At 38.9% G+C, this 12,636-nt stretch overlaps 1 protein-coding gene across 10 annotated transcripts in view; it reads left to right on the top strand.

Moving 5' to 3' along the window:
* PDSS2 (decaprenyl diphosphate synthase subunit 2) overlaps positions 1 to 12,636 on the top strand; it is a 302,828-nt gene that overhangs the window by 238,825 nt on the left and 51,367 nt on the right. The window contains exon 7 of one of the 10 annotated variants that reach the window (XR_007518904.1): positions 448 to 669. The exons of 8 other annotated variants lie outside the window; for them this stretch is intronic. Coding sequence is in view for 1 of the 2 variants with exons in the window: in XM_049898163.1 (XP_049754120.1) it covers positions 10,511 to 10,585 (75 nt within the window). In the remaining variant the exon portion in view is untranslated. Of the gene's footprint in view, positions 1 to 447; positions 670 to 10,510; positions 11,523 to 12,636 lie in introns of those variants that run through there. One more of the 10 variants, XM_049898163.1, reaches the window with a different exon arrangement.

Here is a 12,636-nt window from a genome sequence, read left to right as displayed (position 1 = left end):
CTTCCAAAAATCAGCCAATGAGAACCCTGTGGAGCACGATCCATAGAACCCTGTGGATCCATAGCTGATCAGATTATGGGGATGGCACAAGGCTGGACAGTGTTTCATTCCATTGTTCATGGGGTCACCAGGAGTTAGGGCTGACTCAATGGCAACTAACAACAATGGGAGTAGCATAGATACAGACTTTTTAAAAGCTGCACAGGAAAGGGACATGTTTAACTCTTAAGTTTCATTGGAAACACATAAAGTTGTAAATGTAGACAGTGTGAGCAGTCCATGATTTCCTAAACAGCTGGTGAAATGTCCCAACTCAGTATTCCCAACTCGATTTTATATTCAAAGTGATATCCTTTTCAAAAAGCCTGTGCATTAAACAGTAGCTCAATCAATCTTGTCCAGAAGTCAGTAAACCCAACCAAGATTGTGTCCCACTCTCTAACTTAGGTTCCCTGTGGTCATCTCCGTCCTCATCCTTCAGGAAAGAAGTTTAATTGCCTACCTCTAGGACCCCACCAGGCTGTTTTGGTTTGCTCTACCGACTTCAGGCCCTTCGCCTTACATCTGCCTGTCTGAGTCACGAACAGGATCACTAAGGGAAGATGAATTCTTCTGAAGCAATTAAGAAGTTAGTTTCTGTAATGCAAGGGGCTTGCCATTCTGCTGTAGGTATGAAATTCTGTTTTCCAGATCAATTGACATTCTTCAGATTGTTGTTATTGTTAGGTGCCGTCGAATCGATTCCAACTCTTAGTGACCCTATGTACAACAGAACAAAACAATGCCCAGTCCTGCACCATCCTCACAATGTTTGAGCCCATCGTTGCAGCCACTGTGCCAGTCCATCTCCTTGAGGGTGTTCCTCTTTTTTGCTGACCTTCTAACTTTCTAAGCATAAGTCCTCCAGAGACTGGGCCCTCCTGATAACATGCCCAAAGTACATGAGATCTTGCCATCCTCCCTTCCAAGGAGCACTCTGGCTGTGCTTTTTCCAAAATGGACTTGTTCATTCTTCTGGCAGTCCATGGTATATTCAGTATTCTTCACCAACACCATAATTCAAAGGCATCAATTCTTCTTAGGTCTTCCTTATTCATTGTCCAACTTTTGCATGCATATAAGGCAATTGAAAATATCATGGCTTATGTCAGGGGCAACTTAGTTCTCAAAGTGACATCTTTGCTTTTCCGTTCTTTAAAGAAGTCTTGGAGCAGATTTACCCAAAACAGTATGTCATTTGATTTCTTGACTGCTGCTTCTATAGACATTGAATGTGGATCCAAGTAAAATGAAATCCTTGACAATTTAATCTTTTCTCCGTTTATTATGATGTTGCTTATTGGTCCAGTTGTGAGGATTTTTGTTTTCTTACGTTGAGGTGTAATCCATACTGAAGGCTTGATCTTCATCAGTAAGTGCTTCAAGTCCTCTTCACTTTCAAAAAACAAGGTTGCGTCATCTGCATAATGTAGGTTGTTAAGGAGGCTTCCACCAATCCTAATACCACTTTCTTCTTCATATAGATCTTATTGGTCTTCAGATTAAAGACCGTTTACTTTAGCTTATTTTAATCTTCTAAATTGCACATTTATGTAAAGCTCTATAAGATAATGATATTGCTCTGTGAATGTCCCTGAGTCAGAGAGGGAGGACACAATTTGCATAACATTTGAGAGGTATGTTCTGCCCTAAATCTCAAGGGAATTGCTTATTAATCCTGAAATTAATTTTAGTGTTCTCTGTCTAATTTTTTGTGATATTTACCTCCTCTGTATTTTCGTGATCCTCTCTTCCCCTGGTGGCACAATCGTTAAGTACTCAGCTGCTAACTGAAAGGCCAGCAGTTCAAACCCACCAGTAGCTCCGTGGAGAAAAAAAAAAAAAACTGGCAATCTGCTCCCGTAAAGATTGTTGTTGTTGTTAGGTGCCATCTAGTCGGTTTCAACTCATAGCTATCCTGTGTACCAGAGAACAAAACACTGCCTGATCCTGCGCCATCCTCGCAATTGTTGTTATGCTTAAGCCCATTGTTGCAGCCTCTGTGTCAATCCATATCATTGATGGTCTTCCTCTTTTTCACTGACCCTCTACTTTACCAAGCATGATGTCCTTCTCCAGGGATTGATCCCTCCTGACAACATTTCCAAAGTATGAGAGACATAGTCTTGCCATCCTTGCTTCTAAGGAGCATTCTGGTTGTACTACTTCCAAGACAGATTTGTTCCTTCTTTTGGCAGTCCATGGTATATTCAATATTCTTCTCTAACACCGCAATTCAAAGGCACCAATTCTTCTTCGGTCTTCCTTATTCATTGTCCAGCTTTTGCATGCATATGAAGCTATTGAAAACACCATGGCTTGGGTCAGGCACACCTTAGTCTTCAAGGTGACATCTTTGCTTTTCAATACTTGAAAGAGGTCTTTTGCAGCAGATTTGCCCAATGGCAATACATCTTTTGATTTCCTGACTGCTGCTTTTCCTTGAGTGTTGATTGTGGATCTATGTAAAATGAAATCCTTGACAACTTTAATCTTTTCTCCATTTATCATGATGTTGCTTATTGGTCCAGTTGTGAGGATTTTTGTTTTCTTTGTGCTGAGGTGTAATCCATACTGAAGGCTGTGGTCTTTGATCTTCATTAGTAAGTGCTTCAAGTCCTCTTCACTTTCAGCAAGCCAGGTTGTCTCATCTGCATAACACAGGTTGCTAGTGAGTCTTCCTCCAATCGTGATGCCCCGTTCTTCTTCATATAGTCCAGTCTCTCGGATTATTTGATCGACATACAGATTGAGTAGGTACGGTGAAAGGATACAACCCTGACGCACACCTTTCCTGACTTTAAACCACACAGTATCCCCTTGTTCTGTTTGAACGACTGCCTCTTGATTTATGTACGGTTTCCTCATGAGCACAATTAAGTGTTCTGAAATTCCTGTTCTTCGCAGTGTTATCCATAATTTATTATGATCCACACAGCCGTGCCTTTGCGTAGTCAGTAAAACACAGGTAAACATTTTTTCTGGTATTCTCTGCTTTCAGCCAGGATCCATCTGACATCAGCAATGATATCCCTGGTTCCGCATCCTTTTTTGAATCCGGCTTCAATTTCTGGCAGTTCCCTGTCGATATACTGTTGCAGCCACTTCTGAATAATCTTCAGCAAAATTTTACTTACGTGTGATATTAATGATATTGTTCAATAATTTCACATTTGGTGGGATCACCTGTCTTGGGAATAGGCATAAACATAGATCTCTTCCAGTGAGTTGTCCAGGTTAGCTGTCTTTCAAATTTCTTGGCACAGATGTGTGAGCACTTCTTGGCATAGACTGCATCAATTTGTTGAAACATCTCGTTTGGTAGTCCATCAATTTCTGTAGCCTTTTTTTCTGTCAATGCCTTCAGTGCAGCTTGAACTTCTTCCTTCGGTACCATTGGTTCTTCCTTATATGATACCTCCTGAAATAGTTGAATGTCGACAAATTCTTTTTGGTATAATGACTCTGTGTGTTCCTTTCATCTTCTTTTGATGCTTCCTTCATCGTTTAATATTTTCCCCATAGAATCCTTCAATATTGCAACTCAGGCTTGAATTTTTTCTTTAGTTCTTTCAGCTTGAGAAATGCAGAGTGTGTTCTTCTCTTTTGGAAGCCCTGGTGGCATAGTGTTAAGTGCTACGGCTGCTAACCAAAAGGCCAGCATTTCGGATCCACCAGGCGCTCCTTGGAAACTCTATGGGGCATTTCTACTCTGTTCTGTAGGGTCGCTATGAGTCAGAATCTACTCGATGACAGTGGTTTTGGGATTCTTTCCTTTTGGTTTTCCATCTCCGGGTCTGTACACATGTCATTATACTATTTTACTTTGTCTTCTCAAGCCGCCCTTTGAAATCTGGTGTTCAACTCTTTTACGTAAAGATTAAAGCCTAGGAAACCCTATGGGACAGTTCTACTCACTCATATACGGTTGCTATGAGTCAGAATCGACTCAACGGCACAAAACAATATTACTCCCCAGATTTTGAATTTTACTGCAAAATTTAAAATTCCTTAAGAATAATAGCAAATTCACTTTTGAATTACCCACATACTTGGCAGAGTGACATACTAAGGGTAGTCATCCAATCAATACGTGTCAAAAAGTATGTATGGTGTGGTCGTCACAGAATGAAGCTGTTTGATAGCAGCCCTGTATTATTGAAGAGTCAAGGCATCCTCGAGAATATGGTCTCTGAACACCCTTTTTTACTCAGTGCTGAGGTCACTTCTGGGGTCACCCTTCAGGAATAAAAAATTAAAAAAAAAAAAAAAAGGAGTCAAGGCAGTATTATATAAATGGCCCCTGAAGGACCAGGATTTAGAAGACCTGGATTCTGGTCTGAGCTCTGCCAGCATCCGTGTAACTTTAATCACGTTCTCTCATGTCCTTATGATTATTTTCTGGAAGATGATGACTTTAAACTAGATCATTTCTAAGGTCCCTTTCAACTCTCAAATAAATCTAAGAAATAGGTCTCTTAGCTGAGCGATACTTTATAAGAAAAGTATTTGTCTGTATTAGAATCTTGTACTGATTTTGACACTGAGAAATAGAAAAGCCTTGCTCCCAATGATGGCAGTCAACTGTGATTTCTTACAACCACATGTAAAATTACTTCCCCTGCTCTTCCCAGGCAAGTTTATGTCCCGTCTACCCTTTTGATTTCCTGCTTGGGGAGAGTGAATATTAACGAATGACTGGACAAGGAAGTGAGGAGGAGATCACATACTTTTAGTGCCTCTCAACATTATCGTGAAGCCAGGAAGAAGAGCGCCTTCTCCCCAACTCCCTCCTCCCCCCCAAAAAATCTTAAGATTAGTAGCCCTCTTCCATCACACCCATAGTCACAGGCACACAGAACTACCCTTTCACAAGAGGCAATTAAGGGTATCAAGCCTGACCTGAGACAGCTGAAAAATATTTGTTGAGCATTGTCTCCATACCAAATTCTACAGATCCTTCCCTAACGTAATTTTAAATTGAAATTTGTAGCTGCTGAAAAATAATGATCGGGTAAAAATACTGATGGTGAATGGGTGATTCACCCTGGGGAGGGTGAATCCTCCCCATTTTGATTCCTAATAAAAGAAAGTAGAATCCTTCCGAGAACCACAGAGCACTGACTCTCTCAGGGAGTCCAGGGTCTATTGCAGGTCAGCAAGCTTTATGTTTAATAATCCTTCTAGGTTTTCTGCTGCCATTATAAGTCACCTGAAGAAATAAGAATTATGGTTATATTTTCTTGGTATTCCTGAAAGTACTGAAATGTCACTTAGGTTTCTGTCATTCTGACACCATCATAACCAGCTGTAAAATACCTTGAACGTACTACGTATTACCAATGCTAAGCTATAACTCACGTGTCCCTAGATACCCTACTATTACTTCTTATCCAGAAAGTAAAACAAAGACTGGTAGGCAAGGCTAGTGTGCATGAAAATAACACCTGGATATTCTTAAACAAAAGAGAAGATGTGCATTCAGAGTTTTCACTAATACCACGTGTAATATTCTTCTATCTAAGTTATTTTGAGTTGTTTCAGAGGAATAATATTGATGTTAGCCTCTACCATAGAGGGTGTATAGTGTAGGCATTTGAAAGAACTGTAGGTGAGACTACAATTACGTTGAAAATGGCTCCAGATACCTCCTAAATCAAAATATTTCTAAGGGTTCCTGTTGCACCAAACTAAACAAAGTGCTTGACTACAGGGCATATAGCCTGAAGGTTGTCTGTGGCCTAGTAAAGAGGAGATAAGAGAAATACACAAATATAAGGAATGATATAATTGGTGCCATTTAGGGAGCTCAGAGGAAAGAGAGTTTGTGTCCCTTCTGGAAAGTCAAGAAAGACTTTGTGAAGCAGGTGACTCCTGAGATAGTGCTTGAAGGAAGAAGATTTTCATAACGAAGATGGGAATAGAGGAAATTCCTAGGCAAAGAAAACAGTGAAAAAAAGCATGGAGATAGACAAGCACGCAGTGTACTCAAAGAAGGGGATATTACAATTTGGATGCCAAAGAACCAAACGTGTCGCCGTTGAGTTGATTCCAACTCCTAGCAACTCTGTAGGACAGAGTAGAACTGCTGCGTAGGGTTTCCAGGGAGCTCCTGGCGGATTCAAACTGCCGACATTTTGGTTAGGAGCCGTAGCTCTCAACCACCACATCACCAGGGTTTCCATAATTTGAATAGAATGTGGAATGTGGGAAACCTGGAGCATTATAAGGGACAGATGAAGAATTGCTCTGAAATGATAGGTAATTACTGTATTTTAAAAACTGTAGTTCAAACAAAGACATGTACATATATGTTCAGATCAGCACTATTCACAAAAGCTAAAAGGTGGAAACAACGCAAATGCAATTCAACTAATAAATGGATAAACAAAATGTGCTATATCTATACAGTGGAATATTATTCGGCCCTAAAAAAGTAATTAAGTACCGATACATGCTATAACCCTGGTGGTGTAGCAGTTGAGAGCTACGGCTGCTAACCAAAAGGTCAGCAGTTCAAATCTACCGGGTGCTTCTTGGAAACCCTGTGGAGTAGTTCTTCTCTGTCCAATAGGGTCACTATGAGTCAGGATCAACTCGATGGCAATAGGAGCATGCTATAACATAAATGAACCTTGCAAACACATGCTAAGTGAAAGAAGCCAGACACAAAAGACCACATATTGTATGATTCCATTTATATGAAATATCCAGAATAAGCAAATCCATAGAGAAAGAAAGCAGATTAGTGGTTGCCAGGGACTATGGGGGAGGAGGGAATGGGGAGTGACTCCTTAATGGGCCTGGGGTTTCTTTTGGGGTGACAAAAATGATCTGGAACCAGATGGTGGTGATGGTTGTACAACACTGTGAATGTACTAAATGTCACTGAATTGTACACTTTAAAATGATTAAAATGGTGAATTTTATGTGAAATTTACCTCAGTTAAAAAAAAAAAAAAACTTGGGGATGTTTGCCTGTGGAAAATGAACTTGATTCAAATTCATGGAGTAGACATTAGAAGTTTTCAAGCCAGGTCTGGACTGTGTTTTAGGGAAGTAAATCTGGCTACACCATATAGGATGAGAGTAACAAGGAGATCTTAGGGGCAAGGAAAGTAGGTGGAAAGTTTTTGGAAACCATAAGTAGAGGAGAAAAGTTCCAGTCAGAATGTTTGCAGTGAGAAAGGAAGGTTAGGGGATGAGGTGTAAAACCCATTTCAGAGAGAAAATGTATAGGACCTGAAAACTGATAGGGGGAAGCAGGCAAGTGAGAACCATAGAGGAATGGTCAGAGGCCAAAACCAGGATTTTGAACTTGGATAACAGGAAGAATTGTGCCATTAATAGAAATAAAAAATTAATAGAAATAGGAAAGTGAAAAAACTAGGTTGACTTTGGACATAGTGAACTTGAGGCAAGCCATCAAGGTGATTGTTGCAGGAAGCAACTCGATTCTCCTATCAGCCTGATCTCCTTGCTTATGGCCTTTTTGGGTGGATTTTTTTTTTCTTGGTCAAACTATGCAATTTTAAGTTTCATGTCTCTTGCAAAAGAGGATATCAGGAAAAATGGGTTGCAAAGGGTTAACAAGCCTCAGAGCAGACAGAGATTTATTATGTAGACTGCAAGCTTTAAAAAGATAATGAATTACCCCAGACCTTCTCTTAGCCCAAGACAGGAACCATTCCCAAAGCCAACTCTTCAGACAGGGATTGGACTGGACTGTGGGATAGAAAATCATAATGATACTGGTGAGGTGTTAGCTTCTTGGGTCAAGTAGACACAGGAGACTGTGTGGGCAGCTCCTGTCTGGAGGGGAGATGAGAGGGCAGAAGGGGTCAGAAGCTGGCCGAATGGACATAAAAATAGAGAGCGGAAAGAAGGAGTGTGCTGTCTAATTAGGGGGAGAGCAACTAGGAGTATATAGCAAGGTGTATATGAATTTTTGTATGAGAGACTGACTTGATTTGTAAACTCACTTAAAGCACAATAAAAATTAAAAAGTAGTAATAATAAATTGGGCACCATAATCTTCTGCACCTCTGGTGCTTCCTGCTTTTCCAATGAGCCTAAAAAAAAAAAAAAAAAAAAGGAACGAATATGAGAAGGTTAGTTCCACGGAGATTATTCACATTTCCCTGTAAAAGTTGACTGACTTACTGCATGAAAGAGATGGTAAAGTCAGATACCCGAGCAGTACAGTTCTGAACGACGTTGATTTCCTTGCACATGCCTTCTGTGCTGTCTTATTAGTATTCAAGAATTGTCAGATAGCAAAGAAATATAAAAGTACCTTTATATTCTGTTACCTTCCCAGCTCTGCAACTTGGAGAGCATGACGATATAGGCCTGCTTATACTACCAAACTAAAACTCAGCTGTCTGCTCCAACCTCAGGACTAGTAAATATCTTTTTAATCCTTATACACTATACTCAAACCATTCTGAGATGAGGATGGAGGCATGCTTCCCTCCCTCCCTCAGTCACCCAACAGATTTCCTTTTTACATGTAAACTAAACCCCCCCTCTCAGTACCAGAGTAAATGCACAGAGTTTACTCTCAGTAAGACTTGTTTTCTCTAAAGGAGCCAATGATATTTCTGTCAGTGCTGAGACAAAAGATGTTTTGCAGCCACCAATGTGATACTTCATTCAAACAAGGATCATCAATGGATCATTGGTTAAAACAATTGGGTGATAGACTAATGGGAAACCATAGTCACATGGTCTCAAAGCACCTTGCAGATCACTTCTTTAGTGCAAAGGAAAACAATGAACAAACTTAGCTGTACTAATATTGTGTGACTCCTGATGTAATAGAAAAGTATAGGACATCACCTAGTAGTTTTCTTGCTAAAAATGTTTAACCTGAGTGTAATCATAAGAAAGCAATCAGACAAATCTAGGATATGGGGCATGCTGCAGGGTGTTTGCCCTAGACTCTTAAAAATTGACAATATTCCATGTGGCCAAGCAATTCCACGCCTAGTCATATACCCAAGAGACTTGAAAGCAGTGACACAAACAGATACAAGTATGCCAGTGTTTATTGCAACACTGTTTACAATAGCCAAAAGGTGGAAACAACCTAAATGTTCATCAGCAGATGAAGGGATAACCAAAATGTGGTAGATATATACAATGGAATACAACTCATCTACAAAGAGAAATGAAGTCCTGATACATGCTACAACATGGATGAGCCTTTAAAACATGAGTGGTGAAATATGTCGATCACAAGAGGACAAATATCATATGATCTCACTTATATGAAATAACAAGAATAGGCAAGTGTGTAGAAACCAGAGATTATCAGTGGTTACCAGGGACAGGAGGGAAGGGAAAAAGGGAGTCATTGTTTAGGAAGCAGTTTCTGTTCATGGTGATGGGAAATTTGGCACCGACTATGGGTGATGGTTGCACAGCATGATTAATGTAATCAATATTACTAAATTGTACACCTGAAAAATGTTGAATTGGCAATGTTGTGTTATATATGTTTTTACAGTAAAATGAAAAAAATTGCCAATATTATGAAAGACAAAAAAGGTAGTGGGAAGTCTGTTGTAGATTAGAGGAGATTAAAAAGATATGACATCCAAAGGAAGTGTATGATTTTTAATTGGATCTTGGATTGGGGGGATTTGGAAATTTTGAATACGGATTGTGTCTTAAATAATATTATAGTAAATGTTAAACTTATATGTGATAATGGTTCTATGGTTATGTAGGAGAATGTCATGGTTCTTAGGACACAAGTGTTGAAGTATTTCCTAATGAGGCATCATGACGACTTACAATTAGTAAATGTTATCTAGAGAAAAGTAGTAAAATGTTAGCGTTTGGTGAATCTAGGTGGTGGGTAAATAGGTGTTCAATTGTATTCTTTCAACTTTTCTATAGGTTTATAATTATTCAAAAAAAAAAATAGAAAGGCAGTTTCCCTTGAAGGTTTAGAAAGAAAATCTTTAAAGTTTACTGTTATTTCCTAATGTAGCTGGTAACATTTGGGAAGAATAACATGAGAAGTAGAGATGATCAGTCTCTAGCAATTTCTGGACTCTCCTGAGGAATATTAGTTATCTGCTTTTGGGAAAAGATTTCCCCATATCCAGCTTTCAAGTACAGGTAACAGTAGTTGGAAATTAGAAAGAGTTCATTTATGTCATCCGATCCTTCTTTGTTACCTGACTTATAAAAAAGCATTTGTTTCTTAAAGTAAAAGACCACATTGTATATCCATTACTTAGCAACAGGAACTCTGTCTGCCTTTGGTCTGCAGAGACTGGTATATAAACCTTTGGAATTAATCCCTTTGTGCATCCTCTCAATCCAAGTGCTGGCTGTTTTGCTTTTGTACAGAATATTGTTTTACAGTGCTCACTATAGCTATCTGAGGAGGCCAACAATGTCATGAGCCCTGGCACACTATCTTGTCTATTTTCACCTTTTTTTTCTTTTTTTAAAGATAAAAAAGGTTTCAAGCCACACGTTTTCTGTGAACCACCAAAGACTGGAAAAAAATTACTTTCTTTTCTCGTAACCTGGATTGACAAGAAGCACACCTACAGGAGACAAAGAGATGAGTGAATCCCTTTTAAAGATCCTAGTAATGAAGCCCTCGGGGAATTGCTGTGTATGGTAGAATTTACAGTGACTTCTGGAAATGAATAGTGTAGCTAGAACAGGCTCAGGACTGCCAGTTGTTGAAATACCCTCTAGTTCACACTTTTTTTATATCAGCCTATTTTGGGCCCCAGTGAAAAAGTTATTTTAATAATATCCAGCTCTGCTAGAAATAGACATGATAAGGGGCAAATGTCGGAAAAAGGGGACTTCGTTCTCAGGAGTTTATTTAGTTGTTTCTTTTCCAGTCTTTGAAATAAATACTGGTATTTTCAATATGGATAAAAAACTATTTGTAAGGCACCAACTCATGGCTCAACATCAGTTATATACTGACTCTGAACCAAATCACCCAGATTTTCTAGAATCAGAAGTGAGTAAAATGAACTTTGTATGGTTCCCAAAAAGAACAGTGCATAACCAACACATGTAATGAGAAAGCATTCATCCATCCATTTGTATAACAGACATTATTGATCATTAACTATATACCAGGCACTGATCTAGGACACCAGGGACATGGTTAGGAACAAGAGAGGAAAGTCCCTGGCTCTCAGGAAGCTTACATGCTAGAGGAGGATCGCACATGAAATCTATCTGGAAGAGGACTGCACGTGAAATCTGCTAGCACTTAGAATATAAGCTCCATGAGGGCAAGAGTTTAAAATCCTCCCTGCTCATGGCTGTGTCTCCGGTGCGTATGCAGTGCCTGACGTATAAAGTAGATGCTAAATGGATATTTGTTGAATGAAAGGGCAACCATCAGCTGAAATAGAAACTCTGGCCTCTCCCAAATTGTTTTACAAAAAGAATAAGAATAGGTATATGTTTAATGAGAAATATTACTGTTTATGTAGAAGACTAAGTTGTTTACAGTTGTCTTTAATTTGTTATATTTCTATAAGCTCTAAAAAAATTTTATGGAAAAAATTTTATATCTGAATGTCTATTCTCAGATGGGCATCTGTAGCTATTATAGTCACATATCAGCTAGAAATAGATTTGCTAAAGCCTTGAGAAATATCCAGGCTCATTATACATTTATCTTTTTCATAGTTTTACTTGAGTGTGATATAATTAAAATGAATATAATAAAAGCTTAAATATTTACCATATTTGTGTTCTAAAATAAAAACATTTATGTACAAGCTAAAGCAGCCAAGAGTGAAATGATTTCACAGAACTGGAATATTTGTTGTGATAAAATGGACATACAGGTGAACTGCACTTCAATACTTCAGCCTGTTCAAGTTGTAATGTCTATGGTGACCGTGCTGTCATTATTTGTAGGGTTCTACTCTCTCTGCTTTCAAAACATTTAAGAGCTGATTCGGAGCAGATATATGGTATTGCTCTGCTCTCATCCCCAGCAAATTTTATCTCTGCTGGGTAAAAGGATGGCGACCAAGCTAGGAATACAAATTAAAATGTGATAGTTTTAGGTTTGAAAATAGCCTGTGATTGATTAAACACAAGTACTTCAAAGTAATAGAATTTTCTAAAATGATTAGTCTATAAGCAAAGTATATGATAGGAAAAGTAGTTTTACATTGGGGATGAACATTGAAAAACATTGTGCTAAATGAAATCAGCCAGACATAAAAGAATAAATATTGCATGATTCCATTTACATGATACATCTGGACTAGGCAAATTCATAAAGACAGAAAGTAGATTAGCAGTTACCAAGGGCCGGGGGGAGGGGAGAAGAGAGAGTTATTGGTTAATGGGTATAGAGTTTCTGTTTGAGGTGATGAAAAGTTTTGGGAATACATGATGGTGATGATTGCTTAACAATGTGAATATAATTGTTACTGTTAAAGCCCAACGACAGGACAAACACTGTCCAGACCTGCACCATTCTCACAATCTTTGCTGTGTTTGAGCCCATTGTTGCAGCCACTGTGTCAGTCCATTTTGTTGAGGGTCTTCCTCTTTCTTTTGCTGACCTTCTGCTTTACCAAGTAT

The sequence above is a fragment of the Elephas maximus genome, chromosome 1 (assembly GCF_024166365.1).
Source record: "Elephas maximus indicus isolate mEleMax1 chromosome 1, mEleMax1 primary haplotype, whole genome shotgun sequence".
Lineage (NCBI taxonomy): Eukaryota > Metazoa > Chordata > Mammalia > Proboscidea > Elephantidae > Elephas > Elephas maximus.
The sequence above is the reverse complement of the archived record's forward strand: the minus strand, read 5'-3'. Positions and strand labels throughout refer to the sequence as shown.